At 50.7% G+C, this 25018-nt stretch overlaps 1 protein-coding gene across 6 annotated transcripts in view; it reads left to right on the top strand.

Moving 5' to 3' along the window:
• The window catches only part of INPP4A (inositol polyphosphate-4-phosphatase type I A), a 123751-nt gene that overhangs the window by 90579 nt on the left and 8154 nt on the right, over window positions 1-25018 (top strand). For 3 of the 6 annotated variants that reach the window (XM_077749335.1, XM_077749336.1, XM_077749334.1), the window contains 9 exons: window positions 772-1027; window positions 4638-4670; window positions 8783-8955; window positions 9986-10114; window positions 11077-11198; window positions 11508-11648; window positions 13971-14068; window positions 17320-17432; window positions 21141-21295. In XM_077749335.1, the coding sequence (XP_077605461.1) occupies window positions 772-1027; window positions 4638-4670; window positions 8783-8955; window positions 9986-10114; window positions 11077-11198; window positions 11508-11648; window positions 13971-14068; window positions 17320-17432; window positions 21141-21295 (1220 nt within the window). The remainder of the gene's footprint in view (window positions 1-771; window positions 1028-4637; window positions 4671-8782; window positions 8956-9985; window positions 10115-11076; window positions 11199-11507; window positions 11649-13970; window positions 14069-17319; window positions 17433-21140; window positions 21296-25018) is intronic. The other 3 variants (XM_077749340.1, XM_077749339.1, XM_077749338.1) reach the window with 2 other exon arrangements.

The following is a 25018-nucleotide window of genomic DNA, read 5'->3' as shown; positions in this document are numbered from 1 at the left end:
GGCCTCTCCTCTCCCCAGGCCCCCGGCTTCCTCAAAGCTCTGCTTGCAGCCAGCCCTCCTCGGGCCCTATATATTTTGGGGTCTAGTGAGGAGTCTGGAGATACACCCTGACGTTGCATGTAGCGCAGTCTACTTCCTGACGGAGGGGCCCTGAGAGCAGCATCTGCATCCCACAGGTCATTTTTGCCTTTTGTTGGGACTACTGCTTGGAGGCATTGTTCTGTGAGGCGCTGAGTGACTAGTCAGCCACGAAGTGCTCCTCCAGCCCTGCCCTGGTATCCTGTATTCTGTGTGGGTTTCTGCAAATCACTCCTGGCCCTGCCTCACTGCCTTCCCACTTCCCCCGTCTGAAGTGATCAGCCATTTCCATTACCTTCCCTCAGTCCCCTGTGTATTTGATGGTTGTTGGAGGCGTGTGGCAGTGGAGAGAGGAGGGGACACACTGGCGCCCTGGGCCCTGGGCCCTTCTGCCCGCTCTGGAAGGCACTGGGAAGTCCTAGCTCGCCTCCGTGATAGTAGCAAACGTGTCCCCAATTTTAAAAACAATGAACACAGTACATTGATTTGTGTTTTGAAAAGCAAATACAACTGTAATGGAGAACTTTGAATTAATCTTGATGTTTCTGAATTCGTGGTATTTTAATGATCCTGGTGGCCCAGGATAGAGGAATCAGCGTGTGTGGCCACCGGGGGTGGGGGTGGGTAGATTGTGCTCTGTTCTGATGTTCCCCCTGGGAGAGCTGACCCAAATGGGACCTTTTGGTTTGGAAGGAGAAAGTGTGGCTGAATGTAGACAAGAGCCTGGAGTGCATCATTCAGCGGGTGGACAAGCTGCTGCAGAAGGAGCGCCTGCACGGCGAGAGCTGTGAGGATGTCTTCCCTTGCGCGGGCAGCTGTACCAGCAAGAAAGGTAACCGGAACAGCCACGCCTACTGGATCAAACCGGAAGACCCCTTCTGTGATGTCCCCTCCTCGCCATGCCCCTCCACCATCTCCTCTGCTGCATGCCATCCTCACCTGACCACACGTGCGTATGCATCCATGCTTCCCATTCATGCTGCCTCCACCTCATGCTGCGTATGTCTGTCTGTCTGTCTGTGTGTGTGTCTGACTCCATGACCTCTTCCCCCACACAGACTGCAGGGAGGGCTGTCAGGCAGAGCCGGTTGTCACAGTGCTGGAGCAGTGGGCGGTGAGAGCAGAGGCTCCTGTGGTCCACGCCCATAGAGCCTGCATGTGAATCTGCACGTCTGGCAAAGGCAGAGTCAGAAGACCCTCTTGGGTCTCACTGCCCCGTCAGTGAATGGGGTGCTCCTGGGCTTTGCTGGTTTGCAAACCAGTCCGAGAACCTGAAGGAGGCCAAAATGCAGAAGCTTTTCTGGATGAGATTGTATACTGAATTAGGAATTGATAGAATCAAGGAAAAGGTGACTCCTGCAGAGACACAGCTGGATGAGAGCTGTTAGCAGGCTCCGCACACTTGTCCAAGGGCTGGTTGTCAGTGGCTGGCCGCGCTCTCATCCAGCAGGGAGTGTTGCCTTGGGAATTGTTGGGAATCAGTCAGATGGTGGAACTTGCTCCTGGGGCTGAGTTAGGGTCCCCTGTCCAGCACCACCTCCGAGGCAGAGCCCTCAGTAGATGGTAGGACGTTGGTGTGAAGCAACACGCCTCAGAAACCGTCTTCTGCCTGCGGAGACCCAGAGCATAACCAGACACTCCGTCCTGCATACAGCCCTAAAGCTAGGGGCCGCATGCTTCCTAAGCAGGCGCATCCTTGTCACTCAGGGACCTTTTCCTGCCACCTTTTCCTGTAGGAGCTGGAGGGGGTGGGGTTATGGGCCAGGCAGCTGAGAGCTGGCTGCAGACCTTTGGGAGTGTTAAGCTGTAGTTAGTAGGGCCTGGATGTGCCAGGATTAGGCTTCATACAGTGAGGACTTTTAATCTCTAAATTGGACAACATTCATTCAAGGCAGACCTTTATCAGAGCCTCTTGGTAAATCCTTCATTTGTAAGATGCCCTTCACCTTCGCAATCTGCCTGCAGTCTGTTTCCAGGGCGCGATGTCACTTGAGCCTCTGATTTAACAGTGTTCACATCCTCCACCCCTTCCATCTGTGAAGGGCTATAGTTTCAGTTCCCCAAACCTGTGATTGGTTTCATGGAGCTCTTTTGTCCTGTCTGTCTTCTCATTTTTTTAAATGTAAATTGTGTTTTTAAAAAAATTGGAAAGCTCATTGCTCATTTCTCTTCAATATAGTTTCGCTTGTAATTTTCAAGTTTTCCTGCAGATATAAAATGAGTAATTTATTGGATTTTTTAAAAAAATGCCAGAGCTAGTTTATTTAATCAGATATTTTGTTATAGCCATAACTTAAATGTCACTTTCTTTCTAGGCACATCCTGTATTGGTCAAACGTAGACAAATTTAAATGCAGTTTTAAGGTTATTTAAATGAGCATTTATTTATGGTATTTAGGGCATGACTTGTGTTTGCCATGTAAATCAGCTCTGTTTGGTCATGGGAATATGAAGCATACATTTGAGAGAGTCTAACTTTGCTGATCGGTTCTCAAAGACATGTATGAAACCGTATGCCACTAAATTAACTGTGGATGACCCTTAATTTAAAAATCTTGAGCATAGCTAGGAAGCCATTCAGACCTGGGCGTGATCAGGAGGACCAGAAAGAATGAGACTGCAAGCTGTTTCTCTAATCAGCCTCTTATCCTCAAGGGCCAGACCTCAGTTCTGTCATGACTTTTTAGACCATGGCAACCTCCTGAGGTAGTTGTTTCGGCGTAATGAGCAGGTTGTGTTCACACCAGCTTATTATATATGAATGCCTCTGTGCCTCTTTGAAAAGCATCATCACATTTCATTCTGGCTCTGTACCCTGTCCTAGGTCTTTGGCTTTCATCTTCTACTAAGGAGTTGCCCTGCTTTCTAGCTTGCTGTCCTGCAGAACTCATCAGAGCCTTGCCTGGCACGCACGGATCACTCGGGACCCACTGACAAGTCCCTGCCAGCTGGAACCACAGAGGCTCTGTGAGCCTCTCTTTCCTTCTCCTGCCTTCTGCACAGGTGCCCCACGCCTCTCTGCACCACCACCCGCAGCCTCCCCATTTGGGGGCTTCCATTACCTGCCATGCGCCCATTCTCATTTCTCCTCGTTGCTGCAGAGCCATCCACAGCCTGTACCAGGTTGTTTTAACCTGAGCCCATATGCCCCCAAGATTATGTGCTAGTCAAATCTCAGGGGACCCATGGCCTAAGTTATGAGTCATTGGTCCAGGAGTACCAGAGGAGACCTCCCCCCCCAACACACACACACACACACTCCATGCTTTGATGGAAAGATTAGATTTACCCAGCCAGGTTTAACCCCTGGTGCCCTTTTCTGGGGAATGGGCACAAGCCAGCTGTTTGGGATCACTACAGAAGATCATAAAAATGGGCTCCTCGACCTTCCTGCTCACTCAGAACCAGAATCTTGGACAAAGGGTTATGGGGAGGCAGAAATTTGTATTTTTTTTTAAGGCATGGGGTAATTCTGGTTAGCCGGACAGAGGTTTAAGAGTGAGTGCTCTGCACTACTGCACACTGCTGTGGGTGTCTGTCTTTGATAGATAGATGGCCTCAGGATATCTGGGCTCTAATGAAGAGGCTGGAATCATCACCTCACAGGGGCCTTTAATTTTGCTCTGTTTCTATCCCCTTTGCCAGTTGATGAAGTCACTGCCAAAGGCAACTGGAGAGGAAGGATCCCTTGCCATCCCCACCTCTGGACAATCCAGACTTTAAAGTCTCCATAAAGCAGGTTCCAGCTATTCTTGGGGGTCTGAAGCCACCCACCTGAAGACATAAAATAAAATAAGTGACCCCTTTTCAGACTTGTGTTCTTCCAGTGGCACGCCCAGTTAACCAAGGAATTTTAGAGTTTTTAAGGGAAATGCAATATTGAAATGAGTACTTCACTTGCTGAAATGTGATTCGGTGTAGGTGAAATTGAATTAAAATTGGCATTCCTCGAGCGACCTGGAGGGACATTGTAATTCTGGTCTTTCCCCAAACCATAAAAGTTTTAAATTTGATTGAAATTTTAAAGATTGGCCTAGATGTTGGTCGGTATATTGGTTTCATCGCTGGATCCTAACCTTGGGGTCTCAGCAGTGAGTCTGCAGCCCGGGTTCCACTCGCGAGTCAGGGCAGTGGGCTCTGAATTGGGGATGATCAATTTGCTGGTCAGTCTCTCTCATTACAAGTGTGCTTCCCGATGCCATGAGCCCACGTGGGCTCCACCGCATACAATGTGATTGACGTGGGCACTTTATCACATTGTAATATGTTAGTTTGCTCATCCTGAAGAGCATTTTATGTTGAAGCTGTAGCAACATGAATGAACGAATCAGGGAGTCGGTTCAGTGTTTACCACCAGGAGGGCTCGGCTGCATCGAAGCAGCCCCGCGCCTGTGTGGGACTTCTTGGGGAAGAGGCAGGCAGGCCTCCGACCTCTTCTCTGTTCAGCTGAGCCACCTTACTGCCGGCTGCTTGATGCAGTTGCTGTAAGCGTCGAGTTGTTCTTGTTTGAACTCTGTGCTGCTCCTTAATCATCCATGTTGCCCTCCATTTCTGTGCAGATTGCAGCCCCCCTCCTGACGAGTCCAGCCCAGGTACGTGGTTTCTGTTCAAGGCTTCCACAGATGTCTTTCTAACCCTCAGGTAGTGTTTGTAGCTGAATTATCCAAGGTTGCCTGGTGCTTCCAGAGTTAGGAAAATATTTTAGAGGAGTTTCTTCATGTGAGACATGTGGCAGCTTTTCTTAGGTTTGGTGAGGGACCAGTTGGGCTGGGGACTGTGGCCTGAAGTAGAGGCTACCACATGCAGTTTTTTACTTTCCCATCACATAGCCTTTCCAGATGATTAATGTCCCTGAGTGCATTGGGCTTCCTGATTCAGAACAGTACATATTTGTAAATGGTACTTCCTGTGATTTCACCTGACTTGTGAGCATTACATGGAGGGGGTATAGCCACCCAAATGTTGCAGCATTCATAATCACACAGCATCCTTTCTTTCAAGTCTGGATGCAGCCTAGAAGTCTTACTAAGCACTGCTGGCAGTCTTCAGTTGGAGATGGTGCTAAAAACAGAATCTTTTTGCTGCATTTGCACATAGAAATCACTGTTCATGGCTCTAGTTCAGAGGTCTGCAGACTGCAGGTCTGAGCTGAATCCTGTCCACTGCCTGCTCTGGTAAATAACGTCTTATTGGAAATCAGGCACATCCACTCATTCACATATTGTCTGTGGCTGCTTTTAGGGGCAATGCCAGACTCGAGTAGCTGTGACAAGGACCCCATGATCCTCAAATCCTAAAATACTTACTATCTAGCCTTTTACAGAAAAAGTGTGCCGACCCCTGCTCTAGTTCATGTTCAGTTTCCTGGTTGTGGCTTGTGGGTTCCCCAGAGTGAGCATGAGACCCCCAAATAATAAGCTTTTGCTTATACCCCAAAAACCAGCTACCCAATCAGTCTGATGATTGCCTGTTTCTGACTGGATATAAATGTGAGGTAGCAGGACACCTGTTTTATATCTAGAGTGCAGTGAACTGGCGATTTGGGAATTTACCAAGCTCTCTGTCAGTTTTAGTGAGCCCTCTCAGCTCATACAGCACCATGCATTTTATATCAGCTGTGTCATTTCTAGAAGCACTGGCGGCTTATCCACAGTTAATGTCAACGGGCTGAAATGGTTCCATGCCAGGAGTTCCTTTGGCTTTTCCTGGAGAGCTATATTTTATCTCAGTTAAAACACACACATACACACACACACATTTTTTTTTCTCACTCTTCCTCCCTCTTTTCCGACTTCCCTCCTTCCTCTGTTAATGAGGGGAAAAAGTGCAAAAGCAGGTATAGATTTGAAAAAGCTCTTCAAATTTATCCAAAGTAGCATGGTCCATGGATTGACCACTAGTCAGTGAGCCTTAACAGATTATCAACCAGACAGGGAGCCTGCCCCCCAGAAGTGAGTCAGCTGTGTCACTAAGGACACAGTTTAGTTGGGCTCTTTTTTTTTTTTTTTTCCATAGCAAGACTTTCTCAACAAAAGGAGCAGAATATGACCCCATCACCAAATGTAATATCTCAGATACCTTTACTTAGCTAGGTCCTGGTAGAAATCTCATCACTGTCCCTGAAATCCTTTTTGTCTGGAAATTTCTAATTGTAGTTTTTCTTCATATTCCCCCAAAATGTATTTCTCCCTCAGCCCCTACTCTCAACTCAGCAGAAGCAGCCTGACACAGTAAAAATAACATGGAGTTTAGAGTCAGTCAGACATGTACAAATGCCACTTCTTTTTGTCTGGGAAGACACTTACTTAACCTCTCTGAGTCTGTTTCCGTACCTGTATTAATAATATTCTTTCTGTGAATTAAATGAGAAAACAGAAAGGTAAAAGCACTGACAGGATTTAAAAAAAATTTTTTAACGTTTATTATTTTTGAGAGACAGAGTGTGAGCAGGGGAAGGGCAGAGAGAGACAGAGAGACTCAGAATTCGAGGCAGGCTTCAGGTTCTGAGCTGTCAGCACAGATCCCAACACAGGGCTTGAACTCACGAGCTGTGAGATCATGACCTGAGCTGAAGTCGGACGCTTAACCAACTGAGCCCCCCAGGTGCCCCAAAGCACTGACAGGTTTTTATGTACATGGTGGCTGGGTCTCTTACTAAACTCTAGAGCCATCCAGGCATGTGTGAGCCCTCCTCCGGGCAGATGGCAGTCTCCTCTCCCACCCAGGCCCACATCTTCTCCAGGACAAGATCCTAGTGCTTCTTAACCATTCTTCTTATACTCCCATTTTTTTTTCAGAGTCTCCCCCCCCCCCCCCCCATGTAACAAAACTGTCTTATACTCAAATGGAGTTTTTTGAAAGAGAAGTAGAGAAGCAGAAAAAGTATTGCATGGAGAAGACCTGCTTAGTCAACTAAGTCTGCTTGTACTTTTTGATAATTTTCAGATTTAAATGATGATAATTTGCATAGGTACCTGCATATTAAGTGGAAAAGCAAAGTATAACCGGCAACGCTTGCTCTAAGAGCATTTACTTCTTAGTTAATGATTGCCTACCTTTCCCCCCAGTTATTTGGCTATTGAAACTTAGATGCCATTGTCTTTTTTGACTGGTGCTGAATATAATTTATATGTATGCAACAGAGTTCTTCAAAGAAACAAAAACATGGCCTCTGAGATTTATTAGAGGAAGAAAGATGCTTGGATGTTAGCCAGCAGGGCTCTTCCATTTTACTAAAAAGAACTCACGTGGCCAAGGGGCCAAGAGACTTGTCATTGGCCAGCACTGCTCAGCGGCAGCTGGGACCCGGGACACATATTTTCCACTCCTTGGTCCAGTGTTCTCTGTCACCATGAGTTCTTTGCTAAGACCTTTCCCGCTGTAGACTTTCTAAAGTTAAGACTGCTTTTTTCCCCCTTTATTACAGATATAAATCCTTGTCCACATACAGTATGCCTGCATACACAGTTAGATCATTTCCCGACTTTGAATGGATTCATGTACTTGAAAATCTGCCTTAACTGACCACTGAGCATAGGGAAATCCTTTTGCAAGTTTTAGGCATTTCTCTAAATTTGTTTCTCAACAAAGTGCTACTCATACAGTTTGAGAGAGTGAAGCTGGCCTCCCTTCACTCTGGGGTTTGGATCCTGTTTATCTAAGGCAGAGCTTCCCCTCTGGTGGCTGCACCACTCGCATGGCACGGACCTGGCCTCTCCCCAGTGCAGTGACGTCTGTGAGTGTGGTGTGACCCGCACCTTGTCTTAAGGGGTGGGTGCTGCCCGGCTCCACTCCCTGCCTGTGCAGCATTAGCTATGGTGGGCTCACCCAGTGGTGATAGTCAAATGCTTCTTTCTGGGCTTGGTGACCTGTTATAAATAGAACTGAGGAGGGCATGTCTTTTCTCTTTTAAATGTTTTCTAAATAGGAAGGCAGAAAAAGAGCCAAAGCCCAAAATACCCTTTAATCTGTTTTTCTACCCTGAGGTTCTATTTTTAAAAAATTGTTTTGATACAGGGTCACAATTTCCTAATACTTCTAAAAGAAAACTAAACTAGAAATAGAGGGCTGCAGGCGGGGAGCTCGGGGGTGGGGAAGAACGTGAATGCAGAAGCAAGGGATATTCTGAGAGCTGAAAACACGGGAAACCATGTGGAACAAACGGTCTTTCCTTCAGACGTAGAAAGCGAGAACGTACCACAGCCACACAACGGCTGCGCAAGGGTGGGGTTGTCCTTTGCTCTAGAAGGATGGGGGCTTCTGCCTTAATACCTGAGTCAAGAGAAGCAAGATAACAGGTCACTTTTCTGGGTGTCCTTCTTGTCCCGGTGGAGGAATCGTGGTGACTTGCAGATGACTCACAGAAACTTTTTTTGTCATTTTCCTCAAAAGGAATCATCCTGAGCATTTATGTGTACTGCCCCCAGTAGGTTAGGGAGACAAGGCCTACATCCGCGGTCCCACAGTAGGTCCCTGTTTGTTTACTGGAAAAGCTTCAGGCCAGAAGGTTGGAGACTGGGGTGATTCCAGGCAGAACTTAGTGCCAGTTCTGGGCCAGAGTTTGGGCTGAGCAGAGTTACAGGAGGCAGCAGGAGTGGTAGGGGGAGGGGGGCCAACATGGGGGTTAGGGTCAGGCAACTTGCTCAATTTACAGGACCTGAGTCTTAAAGTCTTCCTCTTCAAACGACTCCTTCCTCGTGCCCAGGTGAATGGAGCGAGGCCCTTTACCCCCTGCTGACCACCCTCACAGACTGCGTGGCCATGATGAGCGACAAGGCCAAGAAGGCAATGGTCTTCCTGCTCATGCAGGACAGCGCTCCCACCATAGCCACGTACCTGAGCCTGCAGTACCGCCGCGACGTGGTCTTCTGCCAAACCGTAAGCCCCGGGACTGGCATGGGAGCCCACAGGCACCTCCGCCCTCACAGAACACAGGCTCAGGAAGCCGTTCTCTGGCTTCACACTGAAAAAACCAAGGATGACAATACTTTCACCTGCGAGTGGCTCTTAAAGTTATTTAATAGTGAGAGGTCTAGATTTCATCCTGGAGGAAGGAATCCTACTTGATAAGTCTGTTTTTAGGAGAGGGTCCAAGTCTACCCTGTTTCTCCCCAAGGACGTGGCGCTGGCGGCTTGGGCACACCTGCCTCTCCTGCCCGAGGCGTGCTGCGTTGTGCATGACACAGGCCTCTTTGCCACCTTTTTCCCTGCAAAGCAGCTTAGTGAGGGAGACACGATCACTGCTGTCCGTGCCTTAGTTCTTCTGCTTATGCACAATTGCTGTGATGATTTCCATTCTGTTTTAGAGAAGGGAAGACTCCAATGAATGTTAAAAGATTGGTGGATGCCAGTTATCAAATTAGCAACGTGAACAATGATAGTACCAGTCAGGCTGGTTCTCTGTGGTTCTGCCAGCCCATCCTTGTGAGGCCTGTTTCCTCCCACAGAAAATCTCTCAATGAGGTAACTTGCAGAGTGACCATGTTCTCTCTCACTTCTGTTCTTTGTTGTGATCACTTTAGTTTCCAGCCAGAGCTGGTATGAATCTGTAAACATACAGGCCTTTTTCATGGTAGGGAATTAATTCTGGGCTTCCAGAAGGTTCTAGCCCGGGAGGAAGCCCAGGCAGGTCAGGTTGGAAGCTGAACCAAAACCAAACCAGCCTTTAGGAGTGATTGGAGTGGCAAGCATGGAATGCTGCACACCCTCCCTGTGGCCTCTGCCCTGTGTGGCCTCAGAACAGAGTGCTCCCCACACCCCAGATGGAGCAGGAAGAGGTGCTGCTGTGGCCCAGCCAGAGCCGTGAAAGCAGAGAAACTTGGGGCAAGGGCAAGGCACTGGCTGCTAGCCTTTTAGAGAGGAGGTGCCTATCCCCCCACAACCACTTCACCTCAGGTCTCCCCCACAGCTGACGGCTCTCATCTGTGGCTTCATCATCAAGCTGAGGAACTGCCTGCATGACGATGGCTTCCTGCGGCAGCTCTACACCATCGGGCTGCTGGCCCAGTTCGAGAGCCTGCTGAGCACCTATGGTGAGGTTCCAGGGGCTCCCACATACCCTACGCCTCTGGGATCCTGGGGGTGATGGGCAGTGCAGACGTGTGTGATTCCCATTCTTTCTTCCCAGATAGTTGTGTCATTGCGCAGGCAGTGCGTGCCGATGAAAATAAATCTAAACATCATCAAAATATGTGAGAACCAAATAAAAGTCCTGTATGGTTACACACACACCCCTTAGTTTGTTTTGTTGTTGGTGGTTGTTACAGAGATCGTTCTAGTTGAGGATGGATGATAATTATTTAAGCAGTAAGGCCCTCTGGGACATTGGACCGCTTCTGAATTATTCTCATGAAAACAGTGCTGCCATATGTCTCCACACAGAAGTCTGTGTGCGCCTGAGGGCCCATTTCTACAGCTACTGCATTATTAGAAGGAACGTTCCTAGGTCAAAGGGTAGGCATAATTTTAAATTTTATAGACATTCCCAAATTGCCCTCTAAAAAGACTCTCTTCTTCCTACTTCCATTTTCTGTTTATTTCTTCTGAGAGGGTAAAAATCCATAGTTTTTTAGAAGGATTTGTCAGTCTTTAGAGTTACAAGAGATCAAGTAAATGCCAAGTGCTGTGGCGTGTGGGGATCCGGCCATGGTATGCTGTTTTCCTGTCTCTGTCCATTCGTAAAGCGCCAGCTTTGCCTGCTGAGGCTCCATACATGCCAGTTTCCTGCCGCACACTTCCCCTCACCAGGAGGGGGCTGGGAGTTGTGGCGTGCATTTCCACCAGCCGAGCTGCCGAATGTGGCCACTGGGGATTTCAGTAGCCACCTTTTCCCATGGAGAAGTGGGTCAGCTGGTGAGGAGGCTGAGATAGGCCACCTCCTGTCACACCAGGCCTGATCCCGTCGCCTCCCACAGCTCTGTGGCCGTGCTGAGCCCACGGGGCGACTGGCAGATCCCCTCTACCTGACATCCCTCCATCCCCCTCTCGCCTCCAGGTGAGGAGCTGGCCATGCTGGAGGACATGAGTCTTGGAATCATGGACCTGAGGAACGTGACCTTCAAAGTCACTCAGGCCACTTCTAATGCATCAACAGACATGCTGCCCGTCATCACTGGAAATCGGTAGAAAGAATTTTTTTTAGTTCTCAGAACTAGCACTCTGTTTTAATTTGTGTTTGTTACATGTGATGTACTTTGCGTTTTTATTTTTTTGTGTTTCATTCAGTTAAAAACCTTGATCGTAGCCCTCCATGTTAATTTCACAGACCTGTAAAGGTTCATTACCACAATTTAGAAACCCCTGAGCTGGACGGCCAGTTCACACTCTAGTGTCAAGGCCAGCTTGGTTTTCCTCTTCTCACTCGCCTCCTCTCCTGCCTCTCCCCTGTCCCAGCCTTCACCCATTCTCTGGCTCTCTCCACTGTTTTGCAGGGACGGGTTCAATGTGCGGATCCCTCTGCCAGGCCCCCTGTTCGACGCCCTGCCCCGGGAGATCCAGAGCGGCATGCTGCTGCGGGTGCAGCCTGTCCTCTTCAACGTGGGCATCAATGAACAGCAGACGCTGGCCGAGAGGTGCGTGCCCGGCTCTCGTGGGGGCCGGGGTGGCTGGAGTGCTCCGTGAGGTGTTGTAGAAAATGGCCTTAGCCCTCTTCAGGCTCTGAGTGCTGTGTAGACTTTGTCATCCCTTCCTTCCTTTGGCCAGCAATCTTCAGTGCAGCCGCACACCCAGCTCTGTGTTTGGTGCTAGGGACACAAAGATGAGCCAGATGTGGTCTGTTCCTCAAGAGACTTAGGCTGGCAGGAGAGAGGTGTGGGAGCAAGGCTGGAGATGAATGCAGGGAGTAGGAGTCCTAATGGGAGACCCAGGGAGAGGGTGTGAGAGGGCTTCCTAGAGGGGATGATGGTTGAATTGGGTTTTGAAGAGTAAGTACGAGTTGGTTAGATGAGGAGGTGAAGGAAAGACCTGGCATCTCAAGCCAATAAGCCTGAGCAAATGCAGGTAGGGACAAACCATCGGGGGTGTCGGAGGCCAAGATCCCAGGCCAGAATGGGCACCGGTGAGGTTAGAGAGGTCTGTTTGCAAGGCTGAGAGCCATGTCTTGATTCAAAAGGCCTTTGTCTTGTAAACTCCCGGCAGGGTCCCCTGCCAGGCAACAGGGAGGAATCACGTGTGCAAGTGTGTGTATGCACATGTTTATGTGTGTTGGAGAGGAGCGTTTGGGCATGTGTAATGACCTTCCACTAGTACATGAAAATCTTCCCTGTTTTATCATTACATTCATGTGTGTTTTAGAATTTAGAATATGTTTTATTCACATGGGTTTTTAAAGCACTTGCTGTGAAGGGGATTTGGTTTCTAGGATGATGTGCCATCTTCCTGTGGGGCCTTTCGAACCCAGTGACCCCTACTTAGGTGTAGGTCAACCACCACCTAGCAAATGTGGTGTGGCTGACGGGAGACATCAAAGAAGTTTGAGTAAAGCAGGACACAATCTCATCTGCATTTTAAGTGGATCACATGCTGGCCATGTGCTGGAAAGATACAAGGGTGACAAGTGTGATGAGGAGGTTGTTGGAGAGTCCAGGCCAGAGGCGGTGAGCTGGGTCAGGCAGGAGGAGTACGAGTAGAGAAGGGACAGACTGGAGGGCTGTTTCAGTGGTGAAGTGGAAGGTTTGGTCTTCAGTTGGGCAGGGTGTGAGAGAGATGGTGAAGAGAATAATAGGCCTATACTTCCAGGTCAGTAGTGAGGGGTGTTGGCATCTACTAGCCCCAGGAACCAGGAGGAAGGTCATGGTCAGGGACAGATGGAAGCCAGCTTAAGCTGAGGGAAGCTGCTTCCCACCAGCTCGGGAAGTAGAGACCTCTGAGGTGAGCAGAGCTGGAAGAGCCTACTACAGAGAGAGTGGGCAATATCAGAGGGCTGGTCAGGAGGTGTCCCAGGGAAAACAGTAATGCTCCCTGTGTCTGGCAGCTGCCGTTCTTGATGATTCTGTAAGAGTAGTTTCTGGAAAGGGCTGAGGCAAGTCCACATCGCAGTGAGCAGAGGGGCAGGTAGAGAAGGGTGAGACAGTCGGGATGGGGAAGACTTGTCTAGTCCATGGTCTTTGTCATTCATCCGCTTTTGGGACACCCTCCCCTCACCTCATAAACAAGCCCAGCTCACTGTGTCCTGGGGCAGAAAAGCTGTTGTGGGAGTCCTGCTCTCTGAAGGATGACATGGGACCATGAAGAAGCTGCTATGCATGGAGGTCCCTCAGCAGGGCAGTAGTGGAGCTGCCCTGGGCATCCAGGCCTTAGACTTAAGAGCCTGCCTGTGTTCATGACCACCTTGGGGTTTTTCTCAAGGGTGACTTTCTTCTTTCTCTGCCTTATACATCTGGCACGTCCTGGGTGTCTGAGAGGTGTGCACAGGGTGAGCCTGCATAGAGAGAAGAGAGCTAGGGCCTCCCATACAGTCCAGGAGGAGCAGCTAGTCAGGTGGGGTTATTCAGCAGGCAGAGTGACTTGGCTTCGAGTACAGGACTGTGTCCTCACTCCCCAGCCAGAGCCCCATTGCTGTCCCCTCTCTTAAGCACCTCTGGGATGGGAGGACACGGGGACTCCCAGTGAGCAGCTGTGAGAGGGGTTTCCGTGCATGCTGTGCCAGGGTCTGGGACAGATGGAGTTCTGTAATCTTTTAGGCACCAAATGTGCATGGTTCCTGCTAATGAAATGTACTTAAACCTGTCCCCAACACAGCAGAGATGACCGTATGCTTGGGAGGAGGGAAGTGGCTTAGAATTGAGATGTGCACAGTAATGCTTAGGGGAACCCATGTTGTTGGCTTCAGAGCAGTTATTTCATGCTGGAAGGAAGTGTCATTCACTAATGGTGTCCCCGTATGACCTCCGAAGGTTTGGTGATACGTCTTTACAAGAAGTTATCAACGTGGAAAGTTTGGTGCGGTTAAATTCCTACTTCGAGCAGTTTAAGGAAGTTTTGCCTGAAGATTGTAAGTATTTCTTCACTCATGGTAGGTTTCTTTTTCACCTCTTGTCTGTCTTGTATCACTCTGGGTGTTTGAGCCCTTCCTGCCCACCAACCATCTGGGTGCTGCCTCTGTGCACACAACTGTTCCTTCCCTGTCCCGCCGGCCACCTGTTCACCTGCTCAGACTCTGCCGGGCCTGAGTCCCCACCCAGAGAAGCTTCCCTCAGGCTGTGGCCCTTGCTCATGCTTCTCTGGCCAGTTCTCTGGTCACCTAGAGAACACGGGGCTTTCTCACACACTGTCAGTCCCAGCGCACATTGATGCCGTGGTGTGCGTTGTACTCCTACTGGTAGGGAAGATGGGATCGCAGACGCAGATCCCCCACTCGACCCCACACTGGTGTGAGTTCCCCATGCACCCGCGTCTGTTTCACACAGAGTAAGATGCCGGGCAGACACTTATTGCTGGGTGTTGGGGGCGAGAGGGCAGTGGAGAGTGATGGTAGCCATCACTGCCAACAGCCCTCTCTGTGCTGCTGGACTCGGGCAGGAACCGGGGTTCAGCACACTATCTCTACGTGGGGAGCTCTCTCCGGATGTCAACCTTCCCGTATGAAGTGCCACGGGACCCAGTGGTGAATGAGACTGGACCCTGCCTGGATAGGAATAGGCTCTGCCTCTCTGTGCTGGCACTGCCCCAGCCACTAGCGTGCCCCCCCACCCCCCACCCCAGGTGAAGGAGGCAGACTCCAACCCTGGGTAACACCAGTGTCCTCTAAAGGGGACTCCCAAGAAGGGAAGATGTGAAAAGGCTTCATTTGCATTCCTGGGTTGCTGATGTGCCAGGCGCTGTGCTGTGCTTTGCACACATTTTCTCACTGATTCCCCATGATAGTACAATGAGGGAGGTGTTAGTATTGGTTGCACGGAAGGGTTGGCCTGGCCCTGAGGCTTGGCACTTAGACGGTGTGCAAAGGTGTCCTGTTATGAGATGTTTGTGTTAAAAGAGACCAGGCTGGGGAGTTGACGTCAGTTTAGTTCTAGAGGGAAGCAGTGTGCGAAAAGCTGCCTTCGGGGATTTGTCTTGAATCAGCTAGAGTGTGGTGACTGGCTTGGAGGAAGAGTGTAGGCCACTGGTGCACAGTGTTTTCTCCCAGTGGAGGTGGCTTGGGAAGAAAAGGTCCAACAGATGGGCCAGGGCGTCCTTGGAAGCAGGACAGAAGCAGAGTTATCTGGACACTGAGGGTGGGTGAGAGGAGGAGTCTCTGTTGACTTCTGAGGCTCAGTCAGTGTGGCTAGGGCTCTAGCCAGAACAAGTAAGTGACTAAATGGCACTACCTCAATGGGCCACTCCGCCCAGAGATTGGCGAGATGTGAGATGGACAGTGAGGGAAGGAGCTAGAGAGATACTGGCTGCAAGATGCAGGAGCACTCAGGACTACAGATTGGGGTCCTGAAGGGGTGCCGGTGTTGCTGGCAGGGAGGGGGAGAGAGCTAGGTGCTGTGGACGGAAGGAGATACAGGGTGCTCATGTCGGGTGGCCTCAGTCTCCCAGGGAGTGGCAGAGGTGCCAGCTCTGACCGCACGCTGGAACTCACTGGGGAGGCTGGACAGTCCTGATGCCTGGGCAACTCCCCCAGATTGGTGGGCATCAGGAGTTCCAGAAACTGCTCCGCTGGCCAGGGTTGACAGCCATAAGTCAGAGGACCCCCTGAGGCTTCAGCTGAAGGTCACTAGGCTGTCGAACATCCAGGTAGTGAGGCGTCCTCACATGCTTCAGCAGCGATCATAGTTGAAAGTCACAGATTTGACAGATCCTTCCCAGGCTGTCTACATACTTTACATGGATTAGCTAATGTGATCATTAGCAGCCTTGGCAGGTGGGCTTGCTTCTACACCATTTGATATTTGAGGATACCAAGACAGAGGGTGAGTCCCCCAAGGAGGGAGCCCAGGCTGGAGCCCATCTTCCAACTGCTTCAGTGGTCAGGGACAGTGCAGCCACCCAAGCTTGGGCTAGAAGGACAGAGGCCGTGTGGAGGACAGATGAGTAGGCACAGTGAGCCATGTGGTCAGGAAGTAGGAGTTCTGTGCTCAGCATCTTGGAGGGCGTCTTGTTTCCAGTGACATGAGACCCCAGGAGATGTGGACATAGGCTGGTAATGACAGCCAAGGAAGGGCGTCGCCTGCAGGACCAAAGCAGCCCAGGTGTGGGCCTCTCCAGGGTGGACCAGTAGCACTGGACCATGATCCAGGGTGCTGGGGAACAGCAGCCCAGTGTGCCGTCAGCCCCAGGAGAATCAGGGCTCTGTGAGGCTGAGGAAGTGAAGCCAGCCAGTGAATACTCTCTAAGTCTGCTCGGTTCATCAGTGGGCAGGTGTGCTCTGACTGGGGCCACAGGGGAAGCCAGGCTGATGCTGTGGCCAGTCTTGGGAAATAACCTGCGGTGTCTCCTCCAGGCAACAAACTTGCCTCCTCTGGGCTTCCATAGCCTCCATCACAGACTGAGCCCCTCATGGCAGGAGTCCTCTTTCCATGTTTCTGCCCCAGTCCCCTGATCAGCATGGTGCTGGGCACATATCAGGTGCATGAAGTAATTAGCATAAAATCCTTGGTGCTCCACAGTGAGATTGTGTGGTGAAACTATGTGCGGCTGGATCCCAGAATTCCATGTGTTTGGTTTTAATTTGGGGGTTCAGGCACCATGGCTATTTTCCATAGATATGACCTTGAAGCTCTTCTCTTTTTCTCTGACGATCCTGGTTGAAAATCCCAGGTTTCTTAGGTGAGGCGATCGGACTGATCTTCCGGTTCAAGGGGTCCTGGAAGGGGTGGAGACTGCCACAGTGGCGGAGGGAGGCTGTCAGAGAGAGTGGGTCACTCCAGGTCCACCGGAGTGGACATTCCCTGGGCTTACCCAGCCCACTCAGTGGTCGAGACCCACTGCCCCTAAGTATCCTCTCCCTGCGGGGGCGCTGTAGACCAGATGGGTCATCCTAACTCCCTCCCGCCCTGGGTGACCCTGTGTCTGTGCTTCAGCCTCTCTGAAGAGCTGAAAGAAGACGACTGTTTGCACTTTACAGGTGGGCCTGAAATGGCCTTGAAAGTCATTGAAGTGCTCCCCGTGCTGGTAGCCAGGGCTAGCCCCTAAGCACACCCTCCCTTCTTTTTTAAGTCACTACGCTGTCAGCTTGGTCAGGAGCTCATGCCACAGTGGCCTCCTTAGGCCGCAGGCCTGGCTGGGCACCGGCTCTCACGGACTCCTCTCTTGCAGGCCTACCTCGATCTCGGAGCCAGACCTGCCTGCCGGAGCTGCTGCGATTTCTGGGCCAGAACGTACATGCCAGGAAGAATAAGAACGTCGACATCCTCTGGCAAGCTGCTGAGGTAGTACCCTTGTTACAGTGAGGGAAAGAATGTTATTGTCGCACTTGTTGCCAAAAATAATAATCATATTATTAAATAAAAATCTCAGCCAGGAGTGGAGAGAGCAAATTTCTCCATATGGACACAAAAGAAAGTCACTGAATGTGTCCAAAACTCTGGAAGACACAAAAGTTGCCTGTGAGTTCATTACTTTAGGGCTGCCTGAATTCTGATAAACTTGACACAGACTCTCTCCCTGGGGCGTTTAATAACCAGGCCGGTGACAGTTGTCACCTTCAGAAGCCTCAGCAATCAATACCAGCTAAAACTCACTGCTGACTGCATCTTTTAATAGGTTCAAAGGTAGACCAAAGTGACTTCTGCAGTCTCTTTACAGTTTTTTTGTACGTTGCAGTTCGAATCTCCTCTTTTCCCAAGTACTTAGACTTCTGGTATTTGTGTAGTTCCCTAGTTAGCCGTTCACTTTCCCCTGTTAAGGAGTGATGTTAACTTGTCTCCATGGCAGCACCATGACCTGTGCTGCACTGGGACCCGTACACGTAGACTCAGGTGCACAAGTGATCCCCAGAGGGCATTCTAGCTCCTGGCCTGAGCGCAGGGGAGGGATGGACACACGCCCCTCTGTCCCTGGGGGAGGAGTAGACCCTGCACTGCCCACTCACACCTGGTTACCCCCCAGTTCACAGAGCCCAAGAAGCAGTTAGGAGGGCTGTTCCCCGCTGCCACTGGCTTTCCTGAGCAGCCCATTCTAGCGCTTTCCTAGTCTCCTCATCGGGAAGGGATTCCCAGCTCTCTTCCACTGCAGCAGACTGTCTCAGCTGGTCATGCTGGTTACTGGCTGCTTGGTAGACCCTGTGTTTGAGGGCCTGTCTTCATGGGGCCCTGTCTTTGAACACGCCCCATTCTGTGCCTTTTTTAGTGGCTGTGGCCACTGATGCCTTTCTGTTGAATGCAGCTGTGAAGAGTGGACATTCTCCTCTGCGTATTAATCTGTTCATTGAGCCTTTCAGGTGCCCCAGCTGAGAAGACTCTGTTCATGACTGCTGTGTGATGGGTCAGTCTGAGGAGCTCCCTTCCTGGGCCAGGCTGCCCATGGGGTCTTTTCACAGCAGAACACATTTTGAGGCACTGAGTGACAGGAAGACAGAATAGGTTTCAAATATTGTTCTGGTTCTGGAGATCTGCCCTTGCTTGCTCAGGCCAAGCCCAGCAAATATGGAGTAGGATGTGCTCATGGGTGCCAGGGTGCCTCTGTAGCAGGGCTCCTTTAAGGAGACCCATATGCTCTGTAGGAAGAGGAGCCCCTTACTTTCTTTTAGTATGTTTTAGGGGGCTTCCCCTTGGCTGGCTGTCACGAGCCTGTTACACAGTATTTTTATGACTTCAGACACAGAGCAAGCCTGTCCTCATGTGACGCATAGGCCAGGGGTGACAGCCTGATCCCTCCAGAGTGGCACAGGCCAGGCACCCCCCCCCCTTCACTCTCCTTATAACAAGCACACAGACAGCTTTACAGCTGACAGTGGGTGCTGAGACCCATACATACTCTGTTTGGGAGCTGAGGTTCTGTTTTCCTGTCTCTAGAGCATAGAAAAATCATCAACTATGGCAATGATCCGCAATCCTCTGTCACCAGGTCCAAAAAGCAGCCCATGTAGTCCCATATTTTTTGTTCCCAGCAGAGGTTCAATGTACAGATTCAGAGGTGGAAAAGTCTCAGAGGCCCTTAGACACATCACTTCTTATATTTTCCAGCTGGGGGTCCTCTGGAGGCGTGGGGGGCGGGGGAGACAGGAATTTGTGCAATGCCAAGTCACTCTGGCCAGTTTGACCAGAGCTGCCATCCTTTTCTGGATCTTATTTATTTTCACTTCTGTGTGTAATAAGAGGTCCCTGGCTAAACAGGATATCATAGGTCAGGTCTAGGCCCTCATCTTGTGGATGGGGAGACCAGCCAGAGCCCCAGAATTGGCTGATAGCCCCCTAGAGACTGGAACCTGGTACTGCAGATGGCCCTCTTGGGCAAGAATACACCTCTGGTCACCTCTGCCTGCTTTCTGAAGTTTCATGTTAGTTATGGATGCACCATTTATGAATGTAAATGCTTACGACCCGTGTCTGGTTCATGAACTCTGCAGCCTGTAGAATTTAGTGAGCAGGTGTACATTCACCCTCACCTCGTCAGTTACGGTTTTATACATTGGGATTATATCACTTTTGACCAAGCTTAGGGGATGCTTAGGGTCTGTTTTTGTGGGTTTTTTTTTTTCTTTTCTTTAAAACTTCTTTGTCTATTCCCAAAAGAAGGCTGTTTTCCTCCGGATGGCCTTGGCTGAACTCGTTTGGGCCTCTTATCTTTTGTCTTTCCCTAGACACAGTACTTAGAACTATACTGTGCCCTCTACCTAGTGGCGTTCCTAACAGTGGCTGCATGTTCTTGGCTTTGAGAAGCAGGTGTGGTGCTGTCTCCAGGGCAGTCTGCAGTGGCTCTGAGATTTCTCTGGAGTGTGACGGGTTATTGGAGCTGTCATCTAGCTTTGAGTTTTTACTAACTGCCAGTATTGTTCTCGAGGTGCAGTACCTGGTACAGGTCCTTATTCCCTTATCTGAAGCTCTTGTGAGTAGATGTTTTGTAATTCACAGATTTCTGTATTTAAGAAAGGGGGTATGGTATACAGTTGGTGCACATATGTGTAATACAATGCATATCCCCTGTGGTTAATGTGGTACCCATACATGATTGAACGCAACCTGGGGAGTCTGGGGCAGCGCTCTGGAACTAAACTCACTAATATTGCTTAATTGAAAAGTGTGAATATTTATACACAGTGGGATAGGTGAAGATTATAAATAGTCTCACATCAGCTCAGATATGGTTGTGCTGCCAAATTAAGTTGCCATAAACTTTAAAAACATTTTTTTTTAATTTTAGGGCTTTCTGCATTTGGGGACTGTGTACCTAGATTTAGTGGTACAAAGAAGGTGCCCCCAAAATCCCTTCCTTTGGAGAAAGAAGGTGCCCTGGGGCAGCTGCCCCATCATGAGCCCCCCACTTGTGAAGGGGAAGAGCACTGGCACCTAACCCCATGCCCGGCCCCAAGTGAGACGGTGGATGGCCTGTGGGGCCTGTTGGTCTGGAGGTGGCAAAGAAGAAGCTCTTCTGAGCTCTTCCCATCTGTGCAGGAGTCGGGGGTTGAAGGTAGAGGAGGAGAGTAGAGACAGTGGGTCTGTGCTATGCCTTCCAGAAAGGCCTGGAGACTTGGCCAGGGGCTGGGCATCCCGTAAGCTGCTCTGACCTCCTGGGCTGGTCTTTGCTGCCCTGCTCTGTCGAGGGCCTGCAGCAAAGGTGTGAACATGATGAAATGGCCTGGGCACGGTTTGGAAGAGGCCAGCTGGTAAGGCCAGTGAACAGATAGTGATGCCCCAGAAAAGAAGGGAGTCTGGGCCTTGATGGCCTGTGGGAGGGTGGGGGCAGAAGGTCACACGAGGGACAGCCAGGGACGAGAGGCGGTCCCATGGGTAGTGACTTCATTTCCGCTGCTGGCTCTGGCAGGACTCAGAGTTGGAGCAGAAGCGGAGGGAAGGCTGACTCTGGGAGGTGGCATAGCGACCCGCTGCCATTGGCCATCTGGAACCTGTGTTGCACACGAAGCATGTTTCCATTTTGTGGAGTCTCCCTCTGAGCACAGCCTGTGTTCCTGTTGGCAGATCTGCCGCCGCCTTAACGGGGTCCGGTTCACCAGCTGCAAGAGCGCCAAGGACCGCACGGCCATGTCGGTGACGCTGGAGCAGTGCCTGATCCTGCAGCACGAGCACGGCATGGCCCCGCAGGTGTTCACCCAGGCCCTGGAGTGCATGCGCAGGTGAGTCCCGCTGCCCAGGCCGCCCGCCCCGCCTGCCCCGGGCTCCGTGTAAACTGCAGATGAGCTGGCCCTGCCGGGGCTCCCCCGGCCAAGCCCCCTTGACTCCAGCTGGCATGCTCTAGTTTGACTTTGGAAAATTCATTGATGTCTGCCAAGTCAAACTGTTGGCACTTTTCAAATTGAGACCGTGTTCTCATCTAAGTCCAGGGGGCTAGCAGTCTCTGTGAGCAGGACTGCTCTGAAGTCGGGTGACCTCGGGGCAAGCTTAGGTGTCAGGAGGTTGCCGAGGGAACTCAAGTGCAGCCGTGTGGAAGTCCTTTGGCACACGGCTCCCCACCCCCGCCCCCCGCCTCGCCGCGGGTGGGAATTAGGGCCAGAGCTTCCTCAGCAGGCATCTGCTGTTTCCACCGTGCACGTATCCATCCCCTTTCAAACTTGAGTGAAGAAAATGCGTCTGCAGGTTGCACTGGTTTGCTCCGCTTCTTCTCTAGCCATCGACACGGTTTGCTTTTCTTAGCAAAGTGTCAAATGAGTGTTTTATGGTAACGGCAGCAGCCCCCCACTTGTCCGTGTGCCGTGGCGACCTCACCCTAATGATGTTCTGATTCTGAGGCAGCAGGCGTGTTTGCAGAATGAAACCCGGGACTAAAAACTGTCTACTGTTGACCGATGCCTTGTTTCAAGCACTGCTGGGGAGCACCTTACCTCACATACCAAAAGAAAGGATAAGAAACCTGGTTTTCCTGTCTCCTTCAATGTAGCCACCAATGCTGTCCAAGTCTCGTTCCCAACGGTCACTCCTACTGAATGTTCTGTATCGTTTGTCCTCTCACCAAATTCTTTAAAGCGTTCAATTCTCTTATCCTTTCTGTATGTTTCTGCCGTTTGACCTTCTCACAATAATGCTCAAAAGTGATGCCTGAGCCCCTGCCTCTTGATAATCGCATTTTGTAGAAATGGAATTGTGTTGTCCCTGTTTTGTCTTCCCATAGTCATCCAGACCCCTCTGTTTCCGTGGGGCTTCTATTCACATGTGTGTAGAAAGGTCATCGCCCTCCCTGCGCTGAGCCTCAGGGAAGCGATGGAGACTCTTGAGACCCCTGCCTGGGCACCCCTGACTAAGGGTCTGTCCTCACAGCCTGCCCTTGAGGCTCAGCGTCCCCGATGCCATGAGGGTGGTGGGGCCTGGGCTCCCAGCCACATCTGCACTTAGCTGCAGGTGATGGGAGGGACCTCCTTGGTGAGATACAGCCCTCCACCAGAGAAGAAACGAGAAAAATGCACGGGAGATACCTGTGCCTGTCAGAGTGAAGATGAGGATCAGGTCCACTCAGTAGACCAGGTCCCGAGTCAGGTGTGCAGTTGATGTGTTGACATCTATCCAGTCTCGGCTTCTGGAACAGATTTGATGAAAATAATTCATTCTGACCGTATCTGAGCACAGAGGTCTCAGGAGACCAGGGAGAAAGGAGCTCCTTAGAAAGACACAGGGGCTGCCACATCTGCTGACCTGTGGCCCACCACGGGGCTGCATGCCCAGTACCTGCATGTGCACAGATTAACTGCTGTGGTTTTCTGTGCACACAGCACTTTTCATAACTTTATCACATGAGAAATTGATATTCCTGGTAGGAAAATCTAAAAATACGGATAAGCCTGTTCTCAACCCCCGCCCCACCCAGTCCTCCATATTTCTACTGTTAACAAGAAATGGTGCTAACATTTGATGCCGACTCTTTCAGACATAGTCACATTCATACATACATGCAGGTTTGAGTGTGGTTAATGCACATGTTGGTTAACCAAGTCCTGGAATAGTGCACAAAACACACATGTGTGCAAATAATAACAGTTATATGTGCAGTTATGCCTGTTTTTTTAGCCTACTTTTTTTCATTTAACTGCTTGTGAGCACTTTCTCAGGTAAATAGAGACCTTGCCATTTTCAGCACATCATAATGACCCCGTTTGCTGTCACTTAATATTTAAGCTGTATGTGCTTTTCAGCACCTTAAACAAGGGTGCAGCGAATAGCCTTATGTATGCACCTGTCCACATTTGGCGCATTGATCCCTCACGTTAGAAACTATACACCTTTGTAAGGCTTTTAATACCAATTGTCACACTCCCACCCGCTGTCCCAAGTGCCTGCTCGTCCACCCTCCAGGTGTCATACCTGTCACTCTTCCAGGTGCTTCTGACTCTTAAGTCAGTGTTGCTTTCCTGTGTGCCAGGTGGGGACCCTGTGGTCCCGAGTAGGGAAGGACCTTCCTCCCTGGGTCTCCGTTTGCCTCTCTAAAACCCATACCTACCTCCAATTATGGAAGTCTTTTTAAAGTTTCCTATTCACGTTTTTCTGAATTTTCTAAAATCTCTGCAGCAACGATGTATTACCTTATAATCATGGAAGGTATTATTACACAAGAACCAAGCTCGGTCCCAGCCCCCCTGCACTCTGGGACCCCCGGGACCCAGTAGCCCCAGCAGCCCAGATGCTCACTGCCACCTGTCTGCCTGGCCACACTGCAGCTCAGGCTGTCACCACATGTGATTGTTTTAAGGTGGTTTCCTGGATTATCCCCTGTGGGGAAGACATGCGTCTGGTTTAGACAGCAGGCCTGATGTGGCCGGGTCACTAGCCAGTAGTTCTGGCTGCGGTGTGGCCAGGACCTGTGCCTCAGCCAGGAGCTCGAAGGAGGCAGCAGTAAATACTGGCCATGCCTTGAGTGGAGGAATGCATTTTGGTTCTCTTGCTTTCTTGCTTGCATCTTACCAGATGGAAGAGTAGAGCATGCAGGCAAGGGTGCGGGGTGGGGAGAGGGGGTGGGGTTAGGGGACAGAGCTGACACTTGGGCTGTGTTTCTCTCAGGTCCAGGGTGAGCAGTGGCCAGTGCTGTGCTAGCAAATGTTTAACGACCAGCTCCCCACCTCCCCCCACTCCAAAAAAGCCCTGATCTATATAATGTTTGCCAATTTCTGGGGCATAAATCCTCCCACTGGGGCTTATATCAAGCTACCAGTGTGATCCCTTGGAACATGGAGCTGGGAAGAGATTCGTCAGCTCGGCTCTTGCAAGCCATTGGAGCCAATGCCAGCTCACCGCTCACAGTGCCCCTCTGTCCCCAGTCCAGGGGCTGAAACTCACAGAGGGGGTCTTCCTAAGTAGCCACAGTGACACCCCCCGACCCCCAAGACTGCCCTGGCTGGGAATGTGACAGTCAGTCAGTGTTCCCATTGGAAAGAGGCCCCAATCAGAATGGCGTATCCTGGGAGGGCCTTTCCAGGCCTTCCAGGTTCCTCTGGGAAAGCCCAGGAAGGACCTCATGCTACTCATCTCCGGGTGGATCCTCTCAGGCCACCTGCTGTGTCCCAGCATCTCTGCTTCTGTGTCACTGTTGCCACTTTGGTGGACATTCATAGAGGATGTGGTTCCAGAGCCATTGCACCTCAGTATATTTTTTCTGGGACGACGTCAAGGAGGGGAGAAACCCCAAAGTTCCGATGTGAGCTTGGGTGGATTCCATTCTGGGGGATCACCCTGTAGAGCAGTAACTTGGATAGTCGGGGACACCAGCAGCTCATGCCCTGCCACTGCTTAGCCTGACGGCCAGGGCAAGTCTGGGGAGGGCTCTGCCTTTGACTGATACTTAAGGTAAATGGTCATTGTTTGGATGGTCCATCAAGAGGCAGCTCTGGCAGTGAGTGGCACTGCCCCTGCTCAGG

Source organism: Crocuta crocuta, unplaced genomic scaffold (genome assembly GCF_008692635.1).
Source record: "Crocuta crocuta isolate KB4526 unplaced genomic scaffold, BGI_CrCroc_1.0 scaffold118, whole genome shotgun sequence".
Classification (NCBI taxonomy): Eukaryota; Metazoa; Chordata; class Mammalia; order Carnivora; family Hyaenidae; genus Crocuta; species Crocuta crocuta.
This window is presented reverse-complemented; position numbering and strand designations above follow the sequence as displayed.